We start from the raw sequence: 22289 nt of genomic DNA, 5'->3' as shown, positions 1-22289 counted from the left end.
CACATAAACCCCACTGGGCAACACTACAGCATCTTCAGTCCTGTGCTCTCACCCAGGCAACCTTTTCCCTAAAGGACCACAATTTATCATTTATCCTCAACACAAGTCCCCCACAGATGAAAGAAATACCCTCACTCTCCTTGGGGTTCTTCTACTCCCCCATGGCACTGGGCTTTGAGCTCCTGCTTTTTGTGGGAGTGCCAAGTCAGAGTCACCAAAGCTGTGCTGATTACATGGTCAGACTAATTGGGCAATAGGCAACCTGACCTCAGCTCCTGGCTCTGTTGTGACCCTGGAGCTCTGTGCTTCAGACTCCTCAGCAGGACAGGCTGATTCTCATTCCATACACAGCAAGACAATGACAGACATATCGCATTTAAAGTTCGTGGCTGAACAGAAACAAAGGGGAAGTGTTTTGTTTAAGAAAACAGTTCTGCAGACACAGCTGTCACTCTTACCTCTACACAAAACTTAAAATGAATGCCTTGGGAATCGTAAAACGAAATAATTCGACTGGGGATGTTCACAGTAATGAGGGACCAGTGGACTTCCAGGTGAATAGGAATTAACAAGAGAGTCTTTTTAAACAAGTCCACCTGGCAAAAAGAACAACACATATTAGAGAGTTCCACAGGCAGAATACAGCAAAGCAAGAGATTAATTGTATCCAAGTTTCCTCTCTGCCACTCCATAACTGAAATCTTCTTTTGCCCCCTCCACTCTTTCACCACATTCTTCATGTTTACATAATACACAACTTATCACCAGGCATAAAAATATAGTTACAGTCCAGAAAGTGGCTGAGGAACCTTGTACAGTATTAGAATTAATCACTACTGTATTTGTCACAAAATGCTGCTCATGTTGCACTGCAACATCTGTGTTGAAGTTGGATTTGTTAGGTAATGATGGCAATACAACTGAGCCTCAGTTTAGATTAGCTACATCTCTTCAGTAATGACACTTGTCCAGTGCAGCACCACTCATTTCTATCAGAGCTGCTTTGTGAGTAGGTGACAAACTTAGGGGTTGTTGATGAGAAGCTCAAGACAAGGCAGCAACGTGCATTCACAGCCCAGAAAGCCAACTGCATGCTGGGCTGTATCACAAGCAGTGAGGCCAGCAAGTCAGGGAGGAGATTCTGCCCTTCCACTGCTCTCACAGGAGACCCCTGCAGTGCTGTGTCCAGCTCTGAGGCCCCATACCTAAGAAAGGACCTGTTGGAGCAAGTCCAGAGGAAGCCAAAAAGATGTTCAGAGGCCTCTGCTATGAAGACAGCCTGAGGGAGTTGGGGCTGCCCAGTCTGGAGAAGAGAAGGCCCTGTAGAGACTTTATGGAACCTTCTAGTACCTAAAGGGCTACAACAAACTGGAGACAGACTTTAGAAAGGGCATGGAGGGACAGGACAAGAGGGAATGGCTTTAAAATGACAGAGGACAGGTTTAGATTAGATGTAAGAAAGAAATTCTTCCCTATGGGGATGGTGAGACCTAGGCACAGGTTGCCTGGAGAAGCTGTGGCTGCCCCACCCCTGGAAGTGTTCAAGGCCAAGCTGGACAAGGCTTGAAGCAGCCTGGGATAGTGGAAGGTGTCTCTGCCTATGCAGGGGGGTGGAACTGGATGATGTGTAAGGTCTCTTCCATCCCAAACCATTCCATGATTCTATGAAGAAGCTGTAATTACAAACATCCCACAAAACCAGCAAGTTTGCAGTCTGCAAACCCCTTCTGCTCTAACACAGGCTCTGGGACTTGCCAAAGGAAGGCAAGGAGTGCAGGATGCTTTGGTGAGCAGAGGAAAGGAGGGTTAGAAGGTAGAGCAGATTATTTCTTTCCCAAAGCTAACTTTGCAGCAGATGTACTGTGGTCACAGGCAAGCAAACAAGGGAAAAGGTCTTGAAGTACAGAACAAGTAGATCAGATGCAACACCCCCCGTGTCTGTATGGCAGATGAGCCCTTACACTTCTGGAAGCCAGCCAAGCCAGAGCCTTTCATGATCTTCCTTCTCCTAGCTCCTCTTGAAAAAAGTGTCTAATTACTGGGGTTTTGGTGGCACAGTCCAGAAAATAAGCAAAAATAGAATACTGAACTAAATGAACTCATCCTGTGGGAAGATCTCTAAGCTTTTTTTCTGGTTTTTTTTTAAGCACTGTGCAATTTGAACAGTACATAATTGCAACACTACTGGCAAGGGCAGGTCTTTTGTAGGAAAGAAAAGTCTATTTCTTAAGTAACAATGGGAAGTTGAAGAGACAAAAAGGTCTGGGCATTCACAGCAGTTATCAGCCAAGCCTGAATCACAACAGTCCTTTGATTGTGACAAGCATCGACCCTGCTCCCACCTGCAGAAACTGCTTTCTGACTGGATTACAGCACACTGCTACACACTGATCCATCATTCTTGGAGAGAAGCAAAGGGATGTCAGCCAGCAGCAAGCTGAGACCACAAAGGAAAACTGGAGGAAGATAAATGAACTACATCTTCTGTGATGTCCAGCAACAGCAGAGCCACATGAAACTGAAGAGTCCTCAGCAAGCCCTAGTTGTGGGATTACTGCAGGTGTGCAATCCTGCAGCAGGAGAGTAGAAACAGGCAGCCAAAGTGGGGTCTTTAGTTATGAACTGATGTACAGGAAGAGTGGGGGCAACCCAGATTCACTTCACCAAGAGAGCAGAGTCAGCTCTGTGTCATGACAGCGGATCAGGAGTGCCAGTGTGATGGGTGATCAGAAGGGACAGAAACAAACAGGAGCTCTGAAACCTCAGCCAGAGCCAGCACAGGACATCCTGTATCCCAGGAGAGAACATTTACAAAACATGGGGTAATACTTTAGTGTGTTTAAAAAGCAGAAACAAATTCTCCTTAATTGCACGTTGCAGAATGAAGGAGTCTACAGAATCCTTCCCACAGAAACGGCTTAGTTCTCATTCTTGCTTGAGAGATTATTCAGGAATTTAAGTGTGAATACCTAAAAATTGTCCTGTCTCATCAGGTGCCTCTCAGAAGCAAAAACAATATAGATCCTCTTCCAGAATCTACCTTAATTTTGGGAGTTTTTACAAAACTTGGGTTGCTGGAGAAAAGGAACACTTAAAAAATAGTATGTGGGAATATTAAGCACAGATATTCCATCTCTCTTTAAAGAGATTTTTAATAAATTATATGAATAATTTTATATTTGGATAATGAGTTCATCTCTAGCATTTCACAGATGTGTGCTATTTAAATACTTCTGCAGAAAGATCATACATTCAAACATGGCCTTTGATTAGTCTTGCCTCATCTCCCGTATTAGAAAGGACAAATGTTCACAGAAAAAAAAAAAAGAAAAAAAAGAAAAAAAGAGAGTATTTCTTTTTGCATTAGCTACCCCTGAAGATATCATGCCCATGATCCAGTGTGGGTTCTGGAAAGCAAGGTGAATTTTGTTCTTGTTATGAGAACAACAGTCCAGCTAATTAAACATGGGTCTCTTTTCTGCTTTCAAGTACCTGGTATGTGTTACTTGGAGTAACAATTTGATTTTGTCAGAGAATGCCAGTTTGAGATAAAAGGAAGAAGCAGAATTAAGTCTGCCCTCCTGTAGATTAGTGTACCTGGCACTGTCAGGAGCAGTAAGAGACATTTCTTGCAGTTAAATTAACAACTTGCATGAACATACACAAAGAGATAACCTCCCACTGAAGATTTAGCCATTCCAAGTATAACATACCCGTACTAACCTGAACAGTGCCACACTGCTATTTCCATCAAGCCCTCCCTGCTTTGTACAGCGCCTTTGATAACCCATCCTTTGCAAATAACACACTGTAATCCAGCTTCAGGCTAGTGACTGAGCCCAGCCCAGCAGAACCCCAGCACTGATGACACCATGTTAAAGGTACCTTTTTAGTCCATCGCTTCACCCCATTATATCCTTTGGTTACGAGCTGTCTATGAAAAAAGCTGTTAAAGAAATGAACCTAAAAAGAGAGAGAGAGGAGGAATGAGCACAGAAATTTTCATGCACAGTCATTCCCCTTCCCCCAGGATAATTTATACAAAACAACTTGTAATGAGGCAATATTTAATGCAGGTTTAGAAACAGAACCCCGGTAGGGACAAACAGAGGCTTTGCCAAGCCTCAACTATTACTGTTCTTCAGCAAGCTAATAAAATAAGCCTTATTTCCCTATAATATATCATGTGAGCCACTGCAGCATTTATATTTACATTTTTGTATCTCCAGGCATATCATGTTTAATTTTTTTGTTGGGGACGGACTTGGGAGAAAAACACCAGGACAAGGAGTTAGCTTTATATTTCTTTACAGGGAACAAGGACGAGAACACTGGACTGGAAAAGAGTGGGTGGTGGAAAAGGGAGTAATTTCCGGCTTTAATTGCTGGAAGCTGAGACTCAGAAAAAGAAAATTGATCAAAACAGTTATGAGATTTAGTCCAACAACATTGTCTTTGGTATTCAGCTCTTATGACCAGCTCCCAACACAAACAATATTCTGCTGTTGAGAAGTATTTTTAACGTATGACCAATCCATTTGGTAAGTGAAAACTGACATTTATGACAAAAAAGTAGGCTTATGAAAAAAAAAAAATTAGCTCCAGGTTAACACTATTACTCCCTGTGCTTAACTTCTTGCAATTATAGGAACAGATTAATACAAATAGAAATCTGCAACATCTGTTTTTAATAATTCTGCTGGTGTAGAGGTGGTAGAAGGCTTGAGTTGTTACTTGAAAAAAAAAAAGAAAATTCAGCATCTGAGAACACAGTCTAACACCCATTAGCTATGCCAACAGACTTCAAAACCACATTCTGAGGTACCAGCACAAAATCTCCCATGAGGATTTCAATTATGCACTAGGAAGAAAAAGCAGACACAAGCAAACAGATACAATCTCCAATACCCCAAGCCTAGCACACTCAGGAAATAGGGAGAATACTAATGAAGAATCACCATCATCTCCAATCAAAGCAACAGCACTCTTTCTTCAGAGCTTGAAGATTTTAAGAGTTACATTGTGCAGAGCTCATCTAAAAATGGCTTTGTTTGGTTCTTCCTTTGTGGTCTCACCTGAAAACTGTTCTGCCCTACTAGTAAACAGATGGGTTTTTATAATTGTCACTGCTGCAAATTTAATCACAAAATGGGGGGGAGGGGGGGAATGGGTTATGTTGATTACTTTTTTTTTTTTTTTTCTTTCTTTCTCTCAACTGCCACCAGCAGTCAGGCACTGCAGTTGCAAAGCTGTAAGCATTCTGAGGAGGATGCACAAAACAGAGTCCTGCAGAGTCAATACTGCCAGGGAACCAAGCAGCTCCACACAAATTCGCATTCACCAGGCAGGCAGCTGACACAGCTTGAGCTGTTACAGCCCCCACAGCTACGAGGTGGGCGGCAGGGTGAGTGCAAGCAGCACATGTGCATGGTTCAGATGCTAACACTCATGGTTTGTCATCTCAGCAGAAATCCATCTCCATCAGAAATTTCAGCTGAAACACCAGGCTCGTGAGCAAAGGCATGAATACAGCACTTCAGAAGCAGATAAGCTGGAAACAGAAACCTCCAGGGAAGTAAGGAGAGTGGGATGGGCCAAAACAGGGCACCTGTCTTCTACAGGTACATCAGCAACAATAGGCTACCACAGAGACCATCTGCAGAGCTAATACACTCAGCTCCTGAAACAACAGCAACAGCACTGAAAAGGGAAAAAGTAGAAAGTCTGAGCAGAACATAGCAACAAACTGCAATGGAACCACTCAGACTATCATTGAGTTGAATCCTGATTCTCTACTTGAAGTGTGCAAAGTTTCCCCCTCCCCTCTCCATCTCTCATTAAATACATTTGTGTAATAATAAAACCTCCTCACCTTTTCAGGGACCGCATCCATTACAAGTTCACCATACATGTTAATTATCTGGAAGAGTTTGTAAATAGTTAAATACATACATCACAATTTTTTAAAACCCAACTTCACAAATGCCCATAAAACATAGGCTCCTACCCACTTAAACCAGCAGGATGGAGAGGAGCCTTTAGAGGCACATCATCTGAAGGACAAGCACTCTACAACTAATAGTGGTCATCCTGGAGAGAGACTGTAACTGGCTGCTTGAAGTCTGCCTTAGTCTTAAATGCAGTTTAATTCAATTTAAATCTACTGGTGCATGCCCTGGGCTCTGCAGCCTTCCTGGTTATTTGGCCGTGGGCCACAGTTTGCTGTTTTACTCTGTCATTCTTGTAATCTGCTCAAGCTGGGGATGGGGAAAGTTACTAAAACTTACATGAGTAGCCACTATTTTATCAAAATAGTACATAATTTCTTCAAAAGGAAACAGTCTAATTGTGACACCTCTCTAAGCTTCCACACTTACTGCACCTGTCACTGTAAAAGCTGCCCACCACTCTTTCTACTTGTGAAGTTTGAAATAAGGATGGCCCACCTCTAGTGTCAGCAGAAGGTGTACAACTGGTATTCTAATATGAATGGGCTAAAAAGGGTAAGGGAAGCACATGAACACCAAGCATCTCTGACCTGGTCATTCAGCCAGTTCTGGCCTTCCAGTGTAGCCAAATCATCCATATCTAGCATGTGCTTATTATAGAAGACCCGGAAATTGCAAGTGGAGGTTTTTGGATGCTTTTCCCGATACTTCATGATTTCCCTGGTGATAAAAGGTTTTCTAAAACAGGATTGAAAAGGCAGAGAAAAATCAAGTCAAAGTCATGTCAAATGGACTCTGTTGTGCTAGTTGCTAGATGTAGAGCATGCAGTAGCAATGCAAGTGATTTATTCTTTACCAGGTGTACAATGTGATACTGCTACACACCTATGGGAAAAATCTTCATTAAAGACTTCTTTCAATCTTCCCATGACATCTTTTTCACAGAGTGGTACTAAACTGCCATATTTCTTCATAACTTCATCTAGGAATCCTTTAAATACACCAGAAAAATGAAAGTGCAAACATATAAAAAAATCTTCTGAGTTCACCAATCCAATAAAGCTCTCGGCTTTTACAGGTGCAAGCACCAGTCATTCTGCACCCAACCAACATGCAGCACCACACATGGCAAGTATGTATTTAAAACTAATCTCAAATTGGCAACATTAAATAAAAGCGGGGGTAGGGGAAGAACGACAAAAATAAAAATGCACGAATCTGATCACTCAGCTTTACAGGAAAAGATCAGCCCCTGCTCTTGCCATACACATACATATCTGCAGCAAACTAATTATACCAGTGCTAGAGAAGAATCTACTCCCTTCCCTACTTCAATTAGCATTTTAAATCATTTTACTGCAACGTGAAAAGCCATCAGTTCCTGCAACAGGTTTCATTGAAAAGCCAGTATCCTGTCCTTATGGCAGGCAGAATGACTCTCCTCAAACGCAGGCAGCTGGAGCTGGCAGTGTTTGCAGTCTGCTCAGTTCCACTGCAGCACCACAGTGACTCCCAGCAGGTTTAACTCCTTTACCCTTGTATCCCAGGGATGGCACTTAAGGTGACACACACAGCCATGTCAGCCTGTTATTGCCCAGGAAACACTGAGCAACCACACTAGAAAAATATATCAACTTTGAAATAATGAAGAGATGAATGCTGGAGGAATTGAAAAACCTAGGAAATAGACTTCTTTTCTTTCTCAAACACAAGACTGGAACACTGGAGATATAAATTCCATACAAGCATCCAAAACCAGTCTGAGAATGAAACAGAATGGAGAACAGGATTTCAACACTTGCTAGTAAACAAGAGGAAAAAAGACCAAGTTGTCCAGCTGCCTGAAAATGAATTTTCAGACGCAGCAGAAAACACGTGTTCTGTGTACAGAAAGCTGGATCTGAGATCAGAGTCCAGGAAAATTGCATTAATCCTAAGTCCAGGACTCTTCTGAGGCTGGGGTGTGATGGCAGAGCATCACTGGATATGACAGTGTGTGCTTACTAAGGCTTTAAGAACATTTCCTGGAAACTTTCAAGATTGGAATAGGAAAAATCAAGATGGGAGAAACATTGTACAGAAATAGTGCCAGAAGAACAGCAGTAAGAATAAAAACCAAAGGAGACAGACCAAGAAAAAATCCAAAACACAAGGAGTTGAGAATATCAGCGAAGATACAACAAGAAGTGTGGCAAAAGGAAGGGAGGGAGGATTGAAGAGCACGATCAAACCACAGGGAAGCATTCTTCATGGGAAAAGAACCTTCCTTGCAACTCTGCCACACATTTGCCTAACAACTTTTATCCCTTACATCTCAGTACACTGTGACAGGGAAGATGTTTCTTACTCTGGCTAGAAGTCTAGCTAGACAATGAATGGGGCTTATAAATGTAATTTATTCTGTTTTAATATATAAATTTTTTTAAGGTTTCTTATTAATACACAGAGGAAGGACTGATCTTGTCATTACAACTAAGAGCAGCAGAGCTCCAGACCTCCAGCAATATTGGCCTCACTTGGGCTGGTGTAACCCAAGGAAGAGAATACAAAGTTCAACCCTGGGGCAAAATCAGATACCCGTCATGAACAGGATTTACCATGGGGCTGTTTGATACCTAATAGCACTTCTGAATGCACTAAGCATTGCAGCCCATTAAAGTCCCAGTTCAGCTGCTGCAGAGAAATTCAAAACCCAAGAGCAGTCCTAACACTTGCACCTCCTTCATGTTTCTACCCCAGGAACTCTTGCCAGGTTAGCACTATTTTTTAGGGTGCAGTTAATTATTAACAACACTCCTAAACACACAAGAGCTCCTGTACACAGTTATATCACAACTAAAATTCTTCTTTACAGCTTCTCAGCTGAGACAACTCAGAAGTACGGTACTATCAGGTGACAAAACTTTAACCTTTGCCACCCTGATACAACCTTGGATCTTGTCTGTTATAGAAGGACTACATCTCTTTTTCTGATGGACAAACTTTAAAATTCCATTGCAGAACTGATCTCTTCACTGGGTTACCACAGTTTTCTCTCAATTTCTCACACAGCATCTGGTCCTTGCTGGATCATATAAAGCCAACAGAGATACACATCCCACAATAACTTAAAGATATGGATGTGGAGAGATAACTCCTCTCTTGAGGTTCGCTGTCTCCTTTGCATTTTGTTTTAGAGAAATCAATTGCAAAATTGAAGGACAAGGAAGTAGGCAGAAAAGTCAGAGCAAGTCAAACTTCAAACAATTCCTTCAACACTCACCGACACCAGCTTAAAGTTTATGGGACTCTAAAAAGCAATTTATCCAAAGGAAGTTATCAGAACATCTCTGAAGTTACACTGATGGCATAAGATGGCACAACATGTTAGCTTACTGCTCCTTACTCTGTGTGTAGAAAGCTGCTACACACAAATAAGACACCAATTACTATTTTTATCATGCTCCTCTTTAGAGCCTATCAAATACTGCATGCTCAGCATAGCACAAAAAGACCCCAAAGCCTTTTTGCCTTTTGCTTTGCTAAGACTAGTCTTTTTAAAAAATATTGTCTCATAGGGTTCATTAAGCTTACTCTATGAACAACTGGAGAGAAAACTAAAGGACAATGAAGAGTATACGGCTATTAAAACCTCAGTTTAAATGATTTAGTTTAAGACTAAGAGGAAAAGAGAGTAAAAGGGTAGAAGGAAGCATTAGAATACCTAGGATTTTCAAAAACCAAATTAAGAATAACAATTGTCAACCGGTTAAAAACCTGAACCTTTTCATTCCACATAAGATATTTAAAACTTCTACCAACAATTTTCTGCAGATTCCAATTAAACAACATTGTATTATCTAAAACAAAATAATCTTAAAATAGCTTATCAGATAAACATTCTTTTGTTCCTCATTCATGCAGCTCTCCTCCACGCAGCTCTCCTCTTTGCAGCCTCATTTAATCAAATATTATGCTAAGTGACCTTTACAATTCAGAGTAAGAAACTATTTTTATAAATGAATTAAAACAATATGTAAACTCCACAATGCATGCAGATTTCAGGAACTCCTGGATGCCCTAAAATATTTAAAAGGTATACCACAAAGCCACGCTGCCAACTGCTCATCAGCCACCCGGGAAGTTTTCTGACTGTTCCTTTTGCCTCCCTTCCGTGCTCCTGATTTCAGATTTTTTCCTGTGCTTTCTGGTGAAGGCTCCTCAAGAGGACTTTTACAGTAAGGGTGATCTAGTAATTTTGAACTAAAAATGTCCAAGTTTAAGGAGCCTTCTACTTCCATCTGGCTAGAGCTGTCCTCATTCTGTGTCATCTCCATGGAGAAAGGTCCATTTGCAAAATTATCACTGACATCAGAATCCTGCAATGAGGATTGCAACAGTGTCATTCCATCTACACCCACAACCTCCTTGGATTCTGCACCATCTTGATCCGAAACAGCAATTTCTTTTCCTGTCACAGAGACGACAATGTCAGAGCAATGATCCTCTGCCAGAGCCCCGTTGGTCTCCACCTGGTGCAAGGTTTCTGCCTCTGGAGAAGCTCTAACATGCAGTTCTGGTGGGACAGCATCCACACTGCCATCCTGCCCTTGGGATGCTAGATTCTCAGAACATGGCTCAGCAGACACATCCTGTGTGTGGCAGATCTCAGGTGCACATATTTCCCTCTCCGCTCCTAGAGATTTGGGTGTATTATTGTTCATATCTGATAAGCGGTACCGCTTCCAAAGACGCTTACTTTTAGATTTCCAGGAGGAAAACAAATTACACAATCCACTTTCAAAATCCTGCTGAATTGTTTCTTGATGGTCCCTTGTAACTTTCTGCACCCACCTTCGCTTGATTTTTCTTAATTTGCAAGTCTTGCCTCTGGCTCGAAGTTTCGGGAATTTTATGATTCTATACCGAAACCTAACCATAGAAAGTTTCTTATGCATCATAAATAAAAATCTCTTTTTTACAGTATGATGGTTAAATTTGGACCTCTTTAGAGCTGTCAAGGGTCCACAAGTTCCATTCCACTCCCTTTGCAACAGCATTTCCTTTTATAGTTGTTTTAAAACTACCAGGACTGTGTTGCCCTCATCATTATTGCTCTCCTCCCCACTATATACAAAAGCACCTTTCTTTACAGGTAAGGCAGCACCTTCCAGCCAGCCACATGAGACATAATGGATATGGCCAGAGATGCTATTGAAAATAGCAACAGTTTCAAATTCTTCATTCAAGGGATCTTCACTCTGAAAGGATTCATTGTTGAGTTTCCTTACTGCTTCTCCAGACAAGCTTGACAGGGACAGGATCTTTTTGCTCTCAATAGTTTTGTAACTACTGCAACAGTCGTTTTTGGACTGGTTTCTGCACTTAGAAGCACACCAGGAGCCCACCTGCTTTGGAGCTCAAGTGTCTTCCTTCTGCACTGTTTGTTGTGATTTAAGGTCACAAATAGCTGAGCACTCTGTCTTCTCTTCTAAGTAAGGAAAACTTGCTTTTGGAAGCAGAATTTCCCAAGCTTCCCAAAACCAGTGGTCCATCTTCCAGACTGGGCCAGCAGCTGACTTCTTTGCCAAAGCAAATGTCTTCTATGGCTTTTCATTCTTCTGGTGCATTATGACCTTCAAAAACAGCTGAAAGAATAAGGAAAATTATTTCAGAGTTATCTGGACTGTAACATAATAGCAAACCACTAAGGCCTCATGCCTATCTAAAATTCCACTCCTCCTCCAATCATATCCCCACATTCCCTAAGACACTTCCACCAAAAGGAAAAACAAGTCATAGTTGCAATGTGTAAACCAGCTTTGCTCATTTACCTTCCCTAGAGGTAGAGCAATAAACAGGTAATTCCCACCCATCCCATGCTCCCCATATGCAATTCAGGACTCTAGCCTAAGGTTAAACCTCTCTCACTGCCTATGCCTAGGGCAAGCACAGTTAACCAGCTTGCCTCAAAAGGCTTTTGAAAAACAAAACTTTCAAGTCCAAGTTATCAACAAGCGTGTGCAGGTACCCCACCCCATCAGCCCAGTACAAAGAAGTCCTCACGCTTGTGCAATAAACGTTATCAGGCTCTGAAAACACTTCACAAGCTCACACAAAGTTTTCCTTTAAAGGAACAGCAAAACACGAACACCCACAGAAATTGATTCTTTGACTAGATAAAGAATGACACAGTTTACTCCCGAAGTAATTGCTCTATATTTATAGCAACACGTCATTCTGTATGACACCACCACTATCAGCTTCTATAATCAGTGTTTATCTTTGCATTAACAAAGCAGTACCAATGCAGCACAGCAGCTAATCATCTTAAAAACTCCTTTCCCCACTAAAAAACCTGCATCTCAAAGTGTTCAATAAGGATATATTTCAGATTACACAAGCATGTAAAGCATGCAGTAATACCTATTTATCTTCACTACGTAGTTAAAAATATTAATTAAAAGTTAGAAGAATCCAGAAACACAAGGGGGAGGCAGAAGCAGCACACTCAACATGGGATAGTTCATGTAAATTGCCCCAGCCTCACCATGTACATCCCATCCCGTATTTTACAAGTTTGCAATTTTCTCACGTTCAGAAAAGGACTTTGTCCTGCCCCTTTAAACTTATTCTGACTTACAGACTATTATAGCAAATTTTGCCTTAGCCATATCTGTCCTAATCATTAGACATAGGCATGTGTAGCTCAAAGTAAAGGAGTCTATAGACTCTATAAATGAAAATAAAATATTAACAATTGGACTTTTAAGGCAAGTATGAATGAGAACTGCAAATCCAGGTATTCAAAGTCTGACTTAAGAAGCTCCTCTGCATTTTTCACTCTACGCATCCTAGACACAAACAGCAGTTTAGAAATCACAGCTTAACAGTATAAAAGAACTGCAACTGCCTGGCTCTTTTGTAACCCTCTATTACTCACTACACAACTCAGTTATCAGAAAAATCAGGACATAACATCTCGTCACACCAATTTTCTTGTACTTGCTCATCTAGAACTTCCCTACTTCTCTACCCTAAATGCAGTTTACTGCAGATGTCTGCTTTTCCACTACAAACTCTATGTGTCTGTCTCTTGTGTGCAGCATCTACAAAACATTCCTTGAGTGGCCTCAGTAAACATCAGCCAAACCACAGGCTTGCTAGGACAGCTTATTCCAGTCACATTTCATCCAGGTAAAACAAACAAACCCAGGCAAATCTCAACATTCTCAACAGAGCTCCATACACAAGGGGCTTCTGCCAACACAGCAAGTGTTGAGCACTCCAAGGACAGAACAGCAGATGAAGGCAAGGGTTTAATCTTCTCAGGCTCTGCAATAGGTGCCACATACCTGGCAGTTTTTAAGAACAGTTCTGAACAATTTGGAGTCATCACCTTTCTCCTTGCTCTCCCACAGCCAAGCTCAGCAGCCTCCACAGACACTGCCTCAGACACAGAAAAAGGCTTTCTGAATGGCCATGGATTACACAGAAGCTGAAATTCCAACAGCTGCCACTGTTCTGCCCATAGGAGACTGAACTCATGATAGCAACAGGAAAAATACTGAAATCAGATTCTAGCAAGGGTAAGTCCTGGTAACAAAAAGGACCCAAGGCAAACCTGAACAAGGGTGATGCCACAGTTTAGGGTGATGCCACAGTTTCAACACAATTGCAACAGCAATGGGAATAGATCATTTGCTCATTGGTATCATGAAATCCAGCTTCTTAAAACTGCAACAAAGGAAGATGTTAGGAAAGCTACTCTCCCTACTTGTTCTTCTGTTTCATTTTCAACCTAGAAAATTTAAAAAAAGCTTTAATTATAACTTACAGGATTAAAAAATATTTCATGTTTGTTTGTGATGCCCACACCAATTTCTTCACTTTATTCAAGGTTTCTGTACAAAAAAGTTTCTCCTTAAAGTTCAAATAAATTTTAAGTAAGGCCATTCAATCCAAGCAAAGTTTTCTTCCCCTCCCCTCTCCATTTTCAAACATGATCAGTTTTGAGTCTGGATCCCCTTAAAGTGAAGGCCTCCAAAGAGCAGTTAATCCCAGTCCCAGGAGCTGACACAGTGCCTTTTCTAACAGCAGTGTTACTTAGAGTAACAAAAGATAATCCATATGCAAATACTTAATTCAAGATGATTATTGAAGAACTTACTTTCCACCAGTGCTACAGGAGTATCACTAGGTTTACTTGGTACCATAAACCAGCAAGACAAAAAGGCAGCTTAGAAGTGCACTGATAGAAAAGGAACTGAAGTAAGCAATGTAAAACCACAAAGCAAGCACTGCCCAAATTTTAAGGAACTGAAGTGAAATGTTTGCCCCATTCATTAACACAGATGAAAAACCTCTGAACTGAGGAATTTGCACCACTAACAGAGCTGTTTGGCTGGTCAGCAAAGGTAGCCAGGTTTCTGTGCTGTGCTGGGTGACTGCACAGGGATGCTGCCAGTTCTACACCAGCAAACCTCAAACTCAAAAAGCCCAAAATGTACACGTCCCAAAGACCAAAAGTGAAAGGAATTTACCATAACCCACCCCTTTAGCTGTGTTTGACATAGCATCTGCAAATGGTTAAATATTAAAAAGGCCCAATCTCTTTTGCACTGGATGAAGAAAACCCGACTGTTACACCTCTATATTAATGGCAGATTCTGATTACAGATTTGCTTTATACTCAAATTTTAAAAAATATATTTGGGAACCACTCAGTTTTCAGAATGCTTATCCCAAGAGCTCTGGTAGGCTACAAGCAAATATGACTGTAGCAACTTGACATCAAGCACTGTGCACTTGCATGGGAATGGAGGAACATGAGGCCCTCGACCCTTTATGAGTAACAAATTCAGTGCACACACATACACACTGTATTTTCCTTAGATCAATCAGAAGATTGCTCCATTTGGAACTTACATGGCTGCAACTTACATCACCTTCAGTGGAGTACTGTAAAAGATACTTTACATTTCTATATTTCACCCATTATAAGCCTCTTAGTTTGACCACTTGGCAGTCCTATTTATTTTTGACAGTTTTAGAGAACCCAGATTTTAACTGAAAAGCAAATAAATGGGGAAAGCAGTCCCAGGAAATGCTGCTACTAAAGGTAACAGACCACAGAAACCTTTTGTCCACACAAGTGCAGAACAAACCCATGGCACTGCAGAAGAGCTGCTCCTTCATGCTTAGACCACCACAACCATCTAGGGCTGTGTCAGGGTGCCCAATGGATCAAGAGACACATGGAAGTTCTTCTGTTAAAGAAGGTTGTTTTTAAGAACATCAGCAATATAAATAAAGCAAACAGCTTTGAGTGTGGCCTTGTGCAAGCAGGAGTAACTCATGCATCACCTGCTCCCATAGGAGGCATTTTCACAAGATCCAGAGTTCAGCCTTTCCCAGTGGGCAGCTCCCAAAGACAGGAGGTAAGGAGGAAAGAGAAAGCCAGCCTGAGACTATGGTGTGCAGCTGAGATATGCTGTGCAAGAAGATGCCCTCCCTCCCCCAAGCAGGATCCAAAATTGGAAAGAGAGGGAGGAAGCTGGAGAAGAGTGTCTCTCTTCTAACCACTAAGTGGCCAGGGCTAAGCTGATAAGGCTAGAAAGTCTGAAACTACTCAATTAGCACATGCAAAAGCAGACTCACAGTACTGGCAACGATCCCCTCTTCTCTTTCTTTCCTGATCAGCACAGATCTGTTGACTGTTAAGCAAGCATTTTGTCCCAGGGTGAAGCAAGCCCTCGGGAAAGGCACTTTGACACAACATAACTCATTAGCACAAGACCATACAGAAATAGCCAAAGTCCGAAGTTACTGACTCAGAGGAACACAGCAGGACACGCAGCTGGTGACCTCATGGTCACACTGCAAGGCTTCAACTCCTACAGATACCATGGACTCTTCTCTCAACCAGCACTTCTGGGAACTCACAGTCTCACCTAGCTGGTACACAACTACTAGACTTATTTCTGGCAAGATGATAGAATTTACTTAAAAAAACATCCTCCTTTAGGCTAAATTAGATTAATGGAGAGATGTATATTAGATAATAGAACTTCTAAGAGAAATAGTGTCACAAATCAGAGATGGAAATTTTCTAGATTATAGAACCCAAAGATCCTTTTGTATAAGGCAAAGCATAAAGATATACTTTTTAATCTTCAGCCTTTAGTTTGATTTTAATGAAATGTGACTCAAGCTTGTCCCTTCCTTCCTGAATACCTCTGCAAGGCAGAAGCACGGAAGTAGCTGAAACAAAGTCCATCAAACTTTGCTGTCCAAGCTCTGTGAAGGGAACAGAAACTGGTATTTCATTTGAGGTCCCTGATTGTGTCTGAGGTCAAGGGTCTCAAAGTCTTGATGCTTTCTGAAGGCTTTCCTTAAGAGAGAGTGTATTTCCACAAGTATTAAACACATTTTCCTGCAGCTTTTAAAAATTACTTTTCTTCTTGTGTTAGCAACAAGAAAAGATGAGATGAGGGTATTACCAAAGGCAATGTATCTCTCTTCTGAGCTAGAAGTCTGGACTAGAACAAGTGGAGTTTGGAAATGGTAGGGCACATTAGTGAAACGCAGCCTTTAGCTGAGGAGCACATCTGTGCTGTGCCTGTCCCGTGGCTCAGCAGCCACAGCTGCTGCTGCTGTCCCTGTCCCGGCCAGCACAGCTCGGAAGGGCTGAGGGAGGGGAGAGCACACAGCACTGGAGCAGATAAGCTGTGCTTACAGTGCACAGACTGGGAGTCCCGGGAGAAGACAACTTGGGAGCAGCGGGGTCGAGAGACCAATGATGGAGAAACAAAGCTCTTGCAACACCTGAAAATTCCCTTCTACAGCCTCCCAACCCCATCACCGCCCCGGCTCTCTCAGCAGGCGCTCAGGGCGAGCCTCCCCGTGCTGCCCAGGGCACGGCGTGCCTGGATTCCCCCCGATTCCCGCGGGCCCGGCCACAGCCCCGCGCAGCCCCCGGCCAGGGGCGGGCAGGGCAGGAGGCCGGAGCGCAGGAAGGGCCGGAAGGCAGCGCGGCCACACGCGGCTCCCCGCGGCCTCCGCCCGCCGCCGCCCCGCGCCGACAGCGCCCGGGCCCCGCCGCTGCTGGGGCCGAGCTCCGGGCGGGCCGGGACCGCCGCCCGCCGCCCCCCGCTCACCTCTGCCCGCGGCGCCGCCCGGCTCAGCCCGGCCGCCGCCTGGGCCGCGCTCCGCCCCCGCCGCTCTGGGCCGGAGCTGCGCCGGCGCCGCCGCGTCAGCCCTGCGACGGGCGGGGAGCGGCCGGCGGCTCCGGGCAGGGCCCGCCCGGGCAGCGCAGCGCGGCGGGGCAGGGCCGGGCTCGGCCCCTCCCGCCCCGCCCGGGCCCGATCTCCCTCCCGTTCCCTGCGAATCCTTGTGGGCCGTGTGAGCTCCGTGCCGAGGGGGACCCGGGCCCGCCGGACCCTCGGGGCCGCCGCTGTGCCCGGGAACGGCCGCGGAAACGAGACACTTAAAAATGCCAACCTGACTTTTTAAAATAAACCGTTAATTAATGTCTCGGTCTGTGGAAGTGCTTCTCAAAAACCCGATTTACAAAATAAGAAACTCAACAACCTGACCTTTTAAAATAAGCCATTAATTAATATCTCGATATATGTAAGTGCTGCTAAAATTCCCCAAATTAAAAAGTTCTGCTGTTAACTCTGGTCCCAGCAGTCTGGCAAAGCTGCTTCTCCTACGAGGCAGGGCTCGTTTCTCCATGTGCTGCCATGTGTGGTCTCATCTCTGTACCCCAGTTCCCGCCTGCAGCAGGGGAAAAGGTACGGGCCAGTTTAACTTCTGTGCTGCATTGCACAGAGACATGATGGAAATGGGAAGTGTTCCAAAACCATTGCGTTTTTCTTGCTGGGTGGAGAAAGGTTACACTTCCTCTCACTTGGTATCCGCTGTGAGAAGAAGCTGAAAGAATTTCTCTAAATAAAAGAAACCAGTGAAGCAGGGATGATTGGGAAACAGCCATGTTGCATCGTTTTCTGCTATGGCTTTGCACGAGGTGAACTGTTTTGTGATCATGCAGTATTCATTATGCTGTGCATTCCTTCAGGAATTACAGTATCCAGGCTGTGGGTTGTGAAATGCTGTAACAAAGAAATTTTAAAAAAGAAGGGATAGAGAAGACAATGGGGTGATGCAACAAACAAAACAGCAAAGTCCATGCCAAGCTGAAAGTTGCTGGCTTTTATCTGTTTGAAAAAAATCCAGCCTGGCTCTCTTGTTAAATACAGGGCTTTCCTAAGCAACCGCTTCTTCTTCCTGAACAGTAAATCCAGCCAAAGATGGGCTAAACAGTTTCAGACCAACAGGATGAATCCTCTGGCCTTTATGAAACACGCAGTAAACAGGGTGCACAGGGCAAGACTCAGGCCATGAAGTTAAAACAGGAATATAATAAATGGAAAGAGGATTCTTTCCCCAATCCATCTGAGTGCTGCAGAGCTCTCTGCATCACGGCCTGACCCAGGAGATCATTAGTACAGTCTACATCAGGCACTTGAGACACATAAATGGGAGACCAAGTTCATGAGATCCTCTTAAAAAATCATATTTGACTTTTTAAATGTGGGGTTTTATAAGCCTTCTGGTTTTGCCTATGAGGATCAGCCTTATCACACGTTCCTGCTTCCTCTCTGTCCATGAGGGCTAATAGCAGATCTTTAAAAACTGGAAGCTGAGATTCTCAGATGAGTAAGATGCCTGTAAACACCGAGGCTTTATGGAATGCCTGAAAAACATGAGACTTGTGAAAATTAATAAATAAATAAAAGCCAGACTTGGCAACGCTGACAGAAAGGACTGAATACCAACTGCATTACGGTAACATTTTTGTGGCCAAACTTGCAGCCTCAATGTTTTAATGATGGCAGCCTTTACTGCATTTAACAGAAGCCTGGATTTGATTCTTTCAGAATAAAAGGGCTTTTGAATGCTCTGTAAAGGCAGTTTCCTGACTTCATTGATCGCTGACACAAACACCAGAATTAAATCTCCGACATCTTGAGCTAAAGCAACAATCCCATTAATTTGGAGAGCAGTGGGCTTGTACAGGAAGCAGTTGCTGGAAGAGGACATGTAGCATGAGCTGAACCAGTTGGCTGTTCTCTGTGTCTCATGTCGCCAAGCAAGAACGGGGCCAAGGTAAATCTCCATATAACCATGTTTTATTTGGAGGCTGCTAACAGCCAGTCTGAGTTCATGAAGGAATGTGAATAGCCACATCAGGAAACTCAGCAAGAGATTATTCGAACTGGCAGGGTTTAAGAAGGAAAATTAAATTTGCTCTTTGTTGTCCCTGCCTATTTTTCCACTTCTGAATCAGAATAAAATGAAGGACCACTCCAGAGAACTTGGACATTCCTTCACATAACTTCAAGTTGTGATGTAAAGACTATGCTGGCAGAAATATCTGTAGGTCTCAGCACATACTTTCATTAAATACATGGAAAGGATTGTTGTTAAATTACAACAAAGTAAAAAAGCTTGAAAAAAGGTACATTCACAGCAGGCGAACTCTAACCTGAACATAACTATGTACATAGTGATGGAATGTGGCTACTCTTTGGCCCATGCTTTGGAAGTCTGAACTTTTTTTCAGGCCATAAGAATTTTCATGAGGCTAATCCTTCTATGGCACAGGGGTACAGGAGGTGGGAAGGAAGCAATCATATATCAGAGGCACCCAAGCTCCCCTGAGAGGAAACAGCCCTGCTACATAATCTTGCCTCAGTGCTTCCAGCCCCTGCCCAGTTAATGAAGAGAATCTCGTTCAGCTGGAGAAGCTCTGCCCCTGCTGACCCTCCCCGTGGCCATCATCCCATGAGCTCACACCCTGCCCAGGATTCTGCTGCCTCCACCCCTAATTGTTCACTTATTCCTCCCAGGACAAGTGTACAGCAGCTTCTAAAAAGAAGATCACTTCAGCATATCCCAGAAGTGAATCTTCTAGAATTTAAACACTGATTTCTATATCACAATAAAGTAAAAGTGGCATTTCTTCTTCCCCCAACTGTAACAAACTAAATAAAGTCTTATATCACTACAGCCATGTGGATCCACATAAACCTCATTTAAAGGGTTGCTGATTTTCCAGCTGCACATCTTAGTACAAATGGGTTACCCCAAAGCAAGGACTGTCCATATAATGTATGCAGCAAACTCCAAACTGGGTTTGCAAAGTGACCTGGTTAAAAACCCCCAAACCCACAACATTTTAAAGGGAGACATCTGGTAGCTTGTTTAGGGCTAGTCCATGGCCTGTACAATTCACCCACAGCAACTTCTGGCAGAGGTGGGGGTGAGGGCACCTCTGACATTTTTACCACTGCAGGTTGAGGCTTTCAGTTCTTCCTCTATGATTATAACCCAATTACATAAATACAGACAGAGCTTTTAAACCTCGAAACCACCACGACTTGCACATTTACTCAGCTGCATTTAAAATATCTGTACTTTCATAATTGCAATATTGACAAGGATTTCAGAGGGAAGGCTAATTTTCACGAGGGAGACAGGATGATTAATGATGGAGAATGTGGTGCATTGACATCAGTATTCTACTCCACTGCAAACTCCTAGAGTGAACCCCCATATATCTGGCATTTCAGGACAGTGCTTCCCTCACAGTGGTCACCTCCTAGTCCAGGCTGCAGGGCACAAAATGCTCCCTGTCCACTTTGTGTGCAAGTCAGAATAGCTTGGGCCACCCTCAAGCAGTGAAGTGCAGATACCCAGTGTTGTGCTGAGGAGTGAGGAGCCACACAGCCCATCAGCTCTTCTGTAGCACTGGTAGCTGCCCTCACACGAGTGGAGCAGTAAAGTCCCAAGTGATCCTTGCTGCTTTTGGATGAGTTCTCAGGTCTCACTTGACAGGACACAGACAGGGCTGCTTTCCTGCCCTGCAGGTATGTTTTGAAAACAAACATTGAAGTCAACAGGCCTGTGATATAACTGCAAAAGGGACTGTGGAAGTGAAAGAAAGGCAGCCCTAACATAATGTTGAGCTTTGGACTTGCAAAATCCATAATTATATCTTGCTGTATGTCTGCACAGACCAAAGCTCATGGAGACCATGTACAGGCTATGTTTAAAAGAGCTATTCCAGGTACCACAGGCAGTGTCACCATGGTACCAGCACAGGCAGCAGAGTCCACTTCTGAAACCCAGAAAATGTGCAAGTAACCATTGCTGTGCTCTGTAGCTCACCAGCTGCTCAGCAGGTAACATAAAGCTAGTTCTAGGTACAATTCCACGTGTTTATTTAAGTAGTGAAGCCAGCGGAGGAATTTCCCGCTTCCTGTCACTCTTTTTTGGTCCTGCATCTCTGTTCTCTTTCACTATAGTTATGCCACTACAGCTATGCATGAGGCTCACTGGAAAAGGAATGATTGAATTTATCCACATAGAGAAAACAAACCCACCCCCAAACAAATAAACAAACAAAAGAGAGAGAGAAGCAATATCCAACATTTTTTTCTCTAGAGTTGCATAAGGACCACCAGAGGCAGGGGCTGAAATGGTCAAGGCTGGAAGCATAGGTGGGACTCTCCCCTGAATATGTAGAAATGGCACTAGTCCAAATGATGTTACAGAAATAATAAACACAGTTTTTATTTTCCAGTCAGCTGCCAATATTCTTCATTAAAACATGTTGGTTATGTTCTCTCTGGCAGTGACACACCAGGGACAAGATCTGGAAGAAGGCTGCCTCCTGGAAGTATTGCTGCTGCACAGCATCCTACTGGTACATTTTGTCCTTTGCTTGGCAGCCAGACGTGGGACTTGCTTTTGACACTGTGCTGGCTTTCACTGATATCAGATTGTGAGGGGTTGTTTCATCAGAAACAAAAGAGTGAAGGGGAATAAAGAATAAATTAGAAGAAGAACCAAGCTGTTGTTGCAATTCCTGCAACTTGAAAGAAAACGAGGTAAAAACAGCAGAGATTTGATTATCAGCTTCCCCAAAGAATATTAATATTGTAATTACTGAACTCTTTCTAAAGCAGGAATAGCTACAGTTATTGCAGCACCAGAACTGTAGATGGAGAAGGATACAGAACATGCACTGTAGGACAGAAATGAGGATGTTTCAGTTGGTGAAAATCTTTGTTCTCAGGAGAGGCTGGAGAAGCTGAGACCATCTTCAGAGAGAAATGAGAGTGCTGGAGGAGCCTTTCTACATGTTCTTAGACCATTGAAAGGCAGCTGTGTTTATGGATTTTTCTTAGCCCGGGAGAATCCACTAAGAGAAAGTAAGGTCAAGTGGAACATTCAAAATGACGTAGGCAAGAATGTCAGCCTTTCCCTATGTGTCCTATGAAGACATTTATG

General features: G+C 43.2%; 1 protein-coding gene across 7 annotated transcripts in view; it reads right to left on the bottom strand.

Moving 5' to 3' along the window:
* SENP5 (SUMO specific peptidase 5) overlaps window positions 1–17167 on the bottom strand; it is a 47608-nt gene extending 30441 nt beyond the window's left edge. For 3 of the 7 annotated variants that reach the window (XM_056498693.1, XM_056498691.1, XM_056498690.1), the window contains exons 1-7: window positions 17087–17166; window positions 10030–11575; window positions 6834–6939; window positions 6539–6686; window positions 5873–5920; window positions 3886–3963; window positions 459–596 (exon numbers count right to left, since the gene is read on the bottom strand). In XM_056498693.1, the coding sequence (XP_056354668.1) occupies window positions 459–596; window positions 3886–3963; window positions 5873–5920; window positions 6539–6686; window positions 6834–6939; window positions 10030–10987 (1476 nt within the window). In that variant the 5' untranslated portion in view covers window positions 10988–11575; window positions 17087–17166. Of the gene's footprint in view, window positions 1–458; window positions 597–3885; window positions 3964–5872; window positions 5921–6538; window positions 6687–6833; window positions 6940–10029; window positions 11576–13551; window positions 13665–17086 lie in introns of all 7 variants that reach the window. The other 4 variants (XM_056498694.1, XM_056498689.1, XM_056498695.1 and 1 more) reach the window with 4 other exon arrangements.
* Between the last annotated feature and the right edge of the window lie 5122 nt (window positions 17168–22289).

Source organism: Oenanthe melanoleuca, chromosome 9, assembly GCF_029582105.1.
Source record: "Oenanthe melanoleuca isolate GR-GAL-2019-014 chromosome 9, OMel1.0, whole genome shotgun sequence".
Taxonomy (NCBI): domain Eukaryota; kingdom Metazoa; phylum Chordata; class Aves; order Passeriformes; family Muscicapidae; genus Oenanthe; species Oenanthe melanoleuca.
The sequence above is the reverse complement of the archived record's forward strand: the minus strand, read 5'-3'. Positions and strand labels throughout refer to the sequence as shown.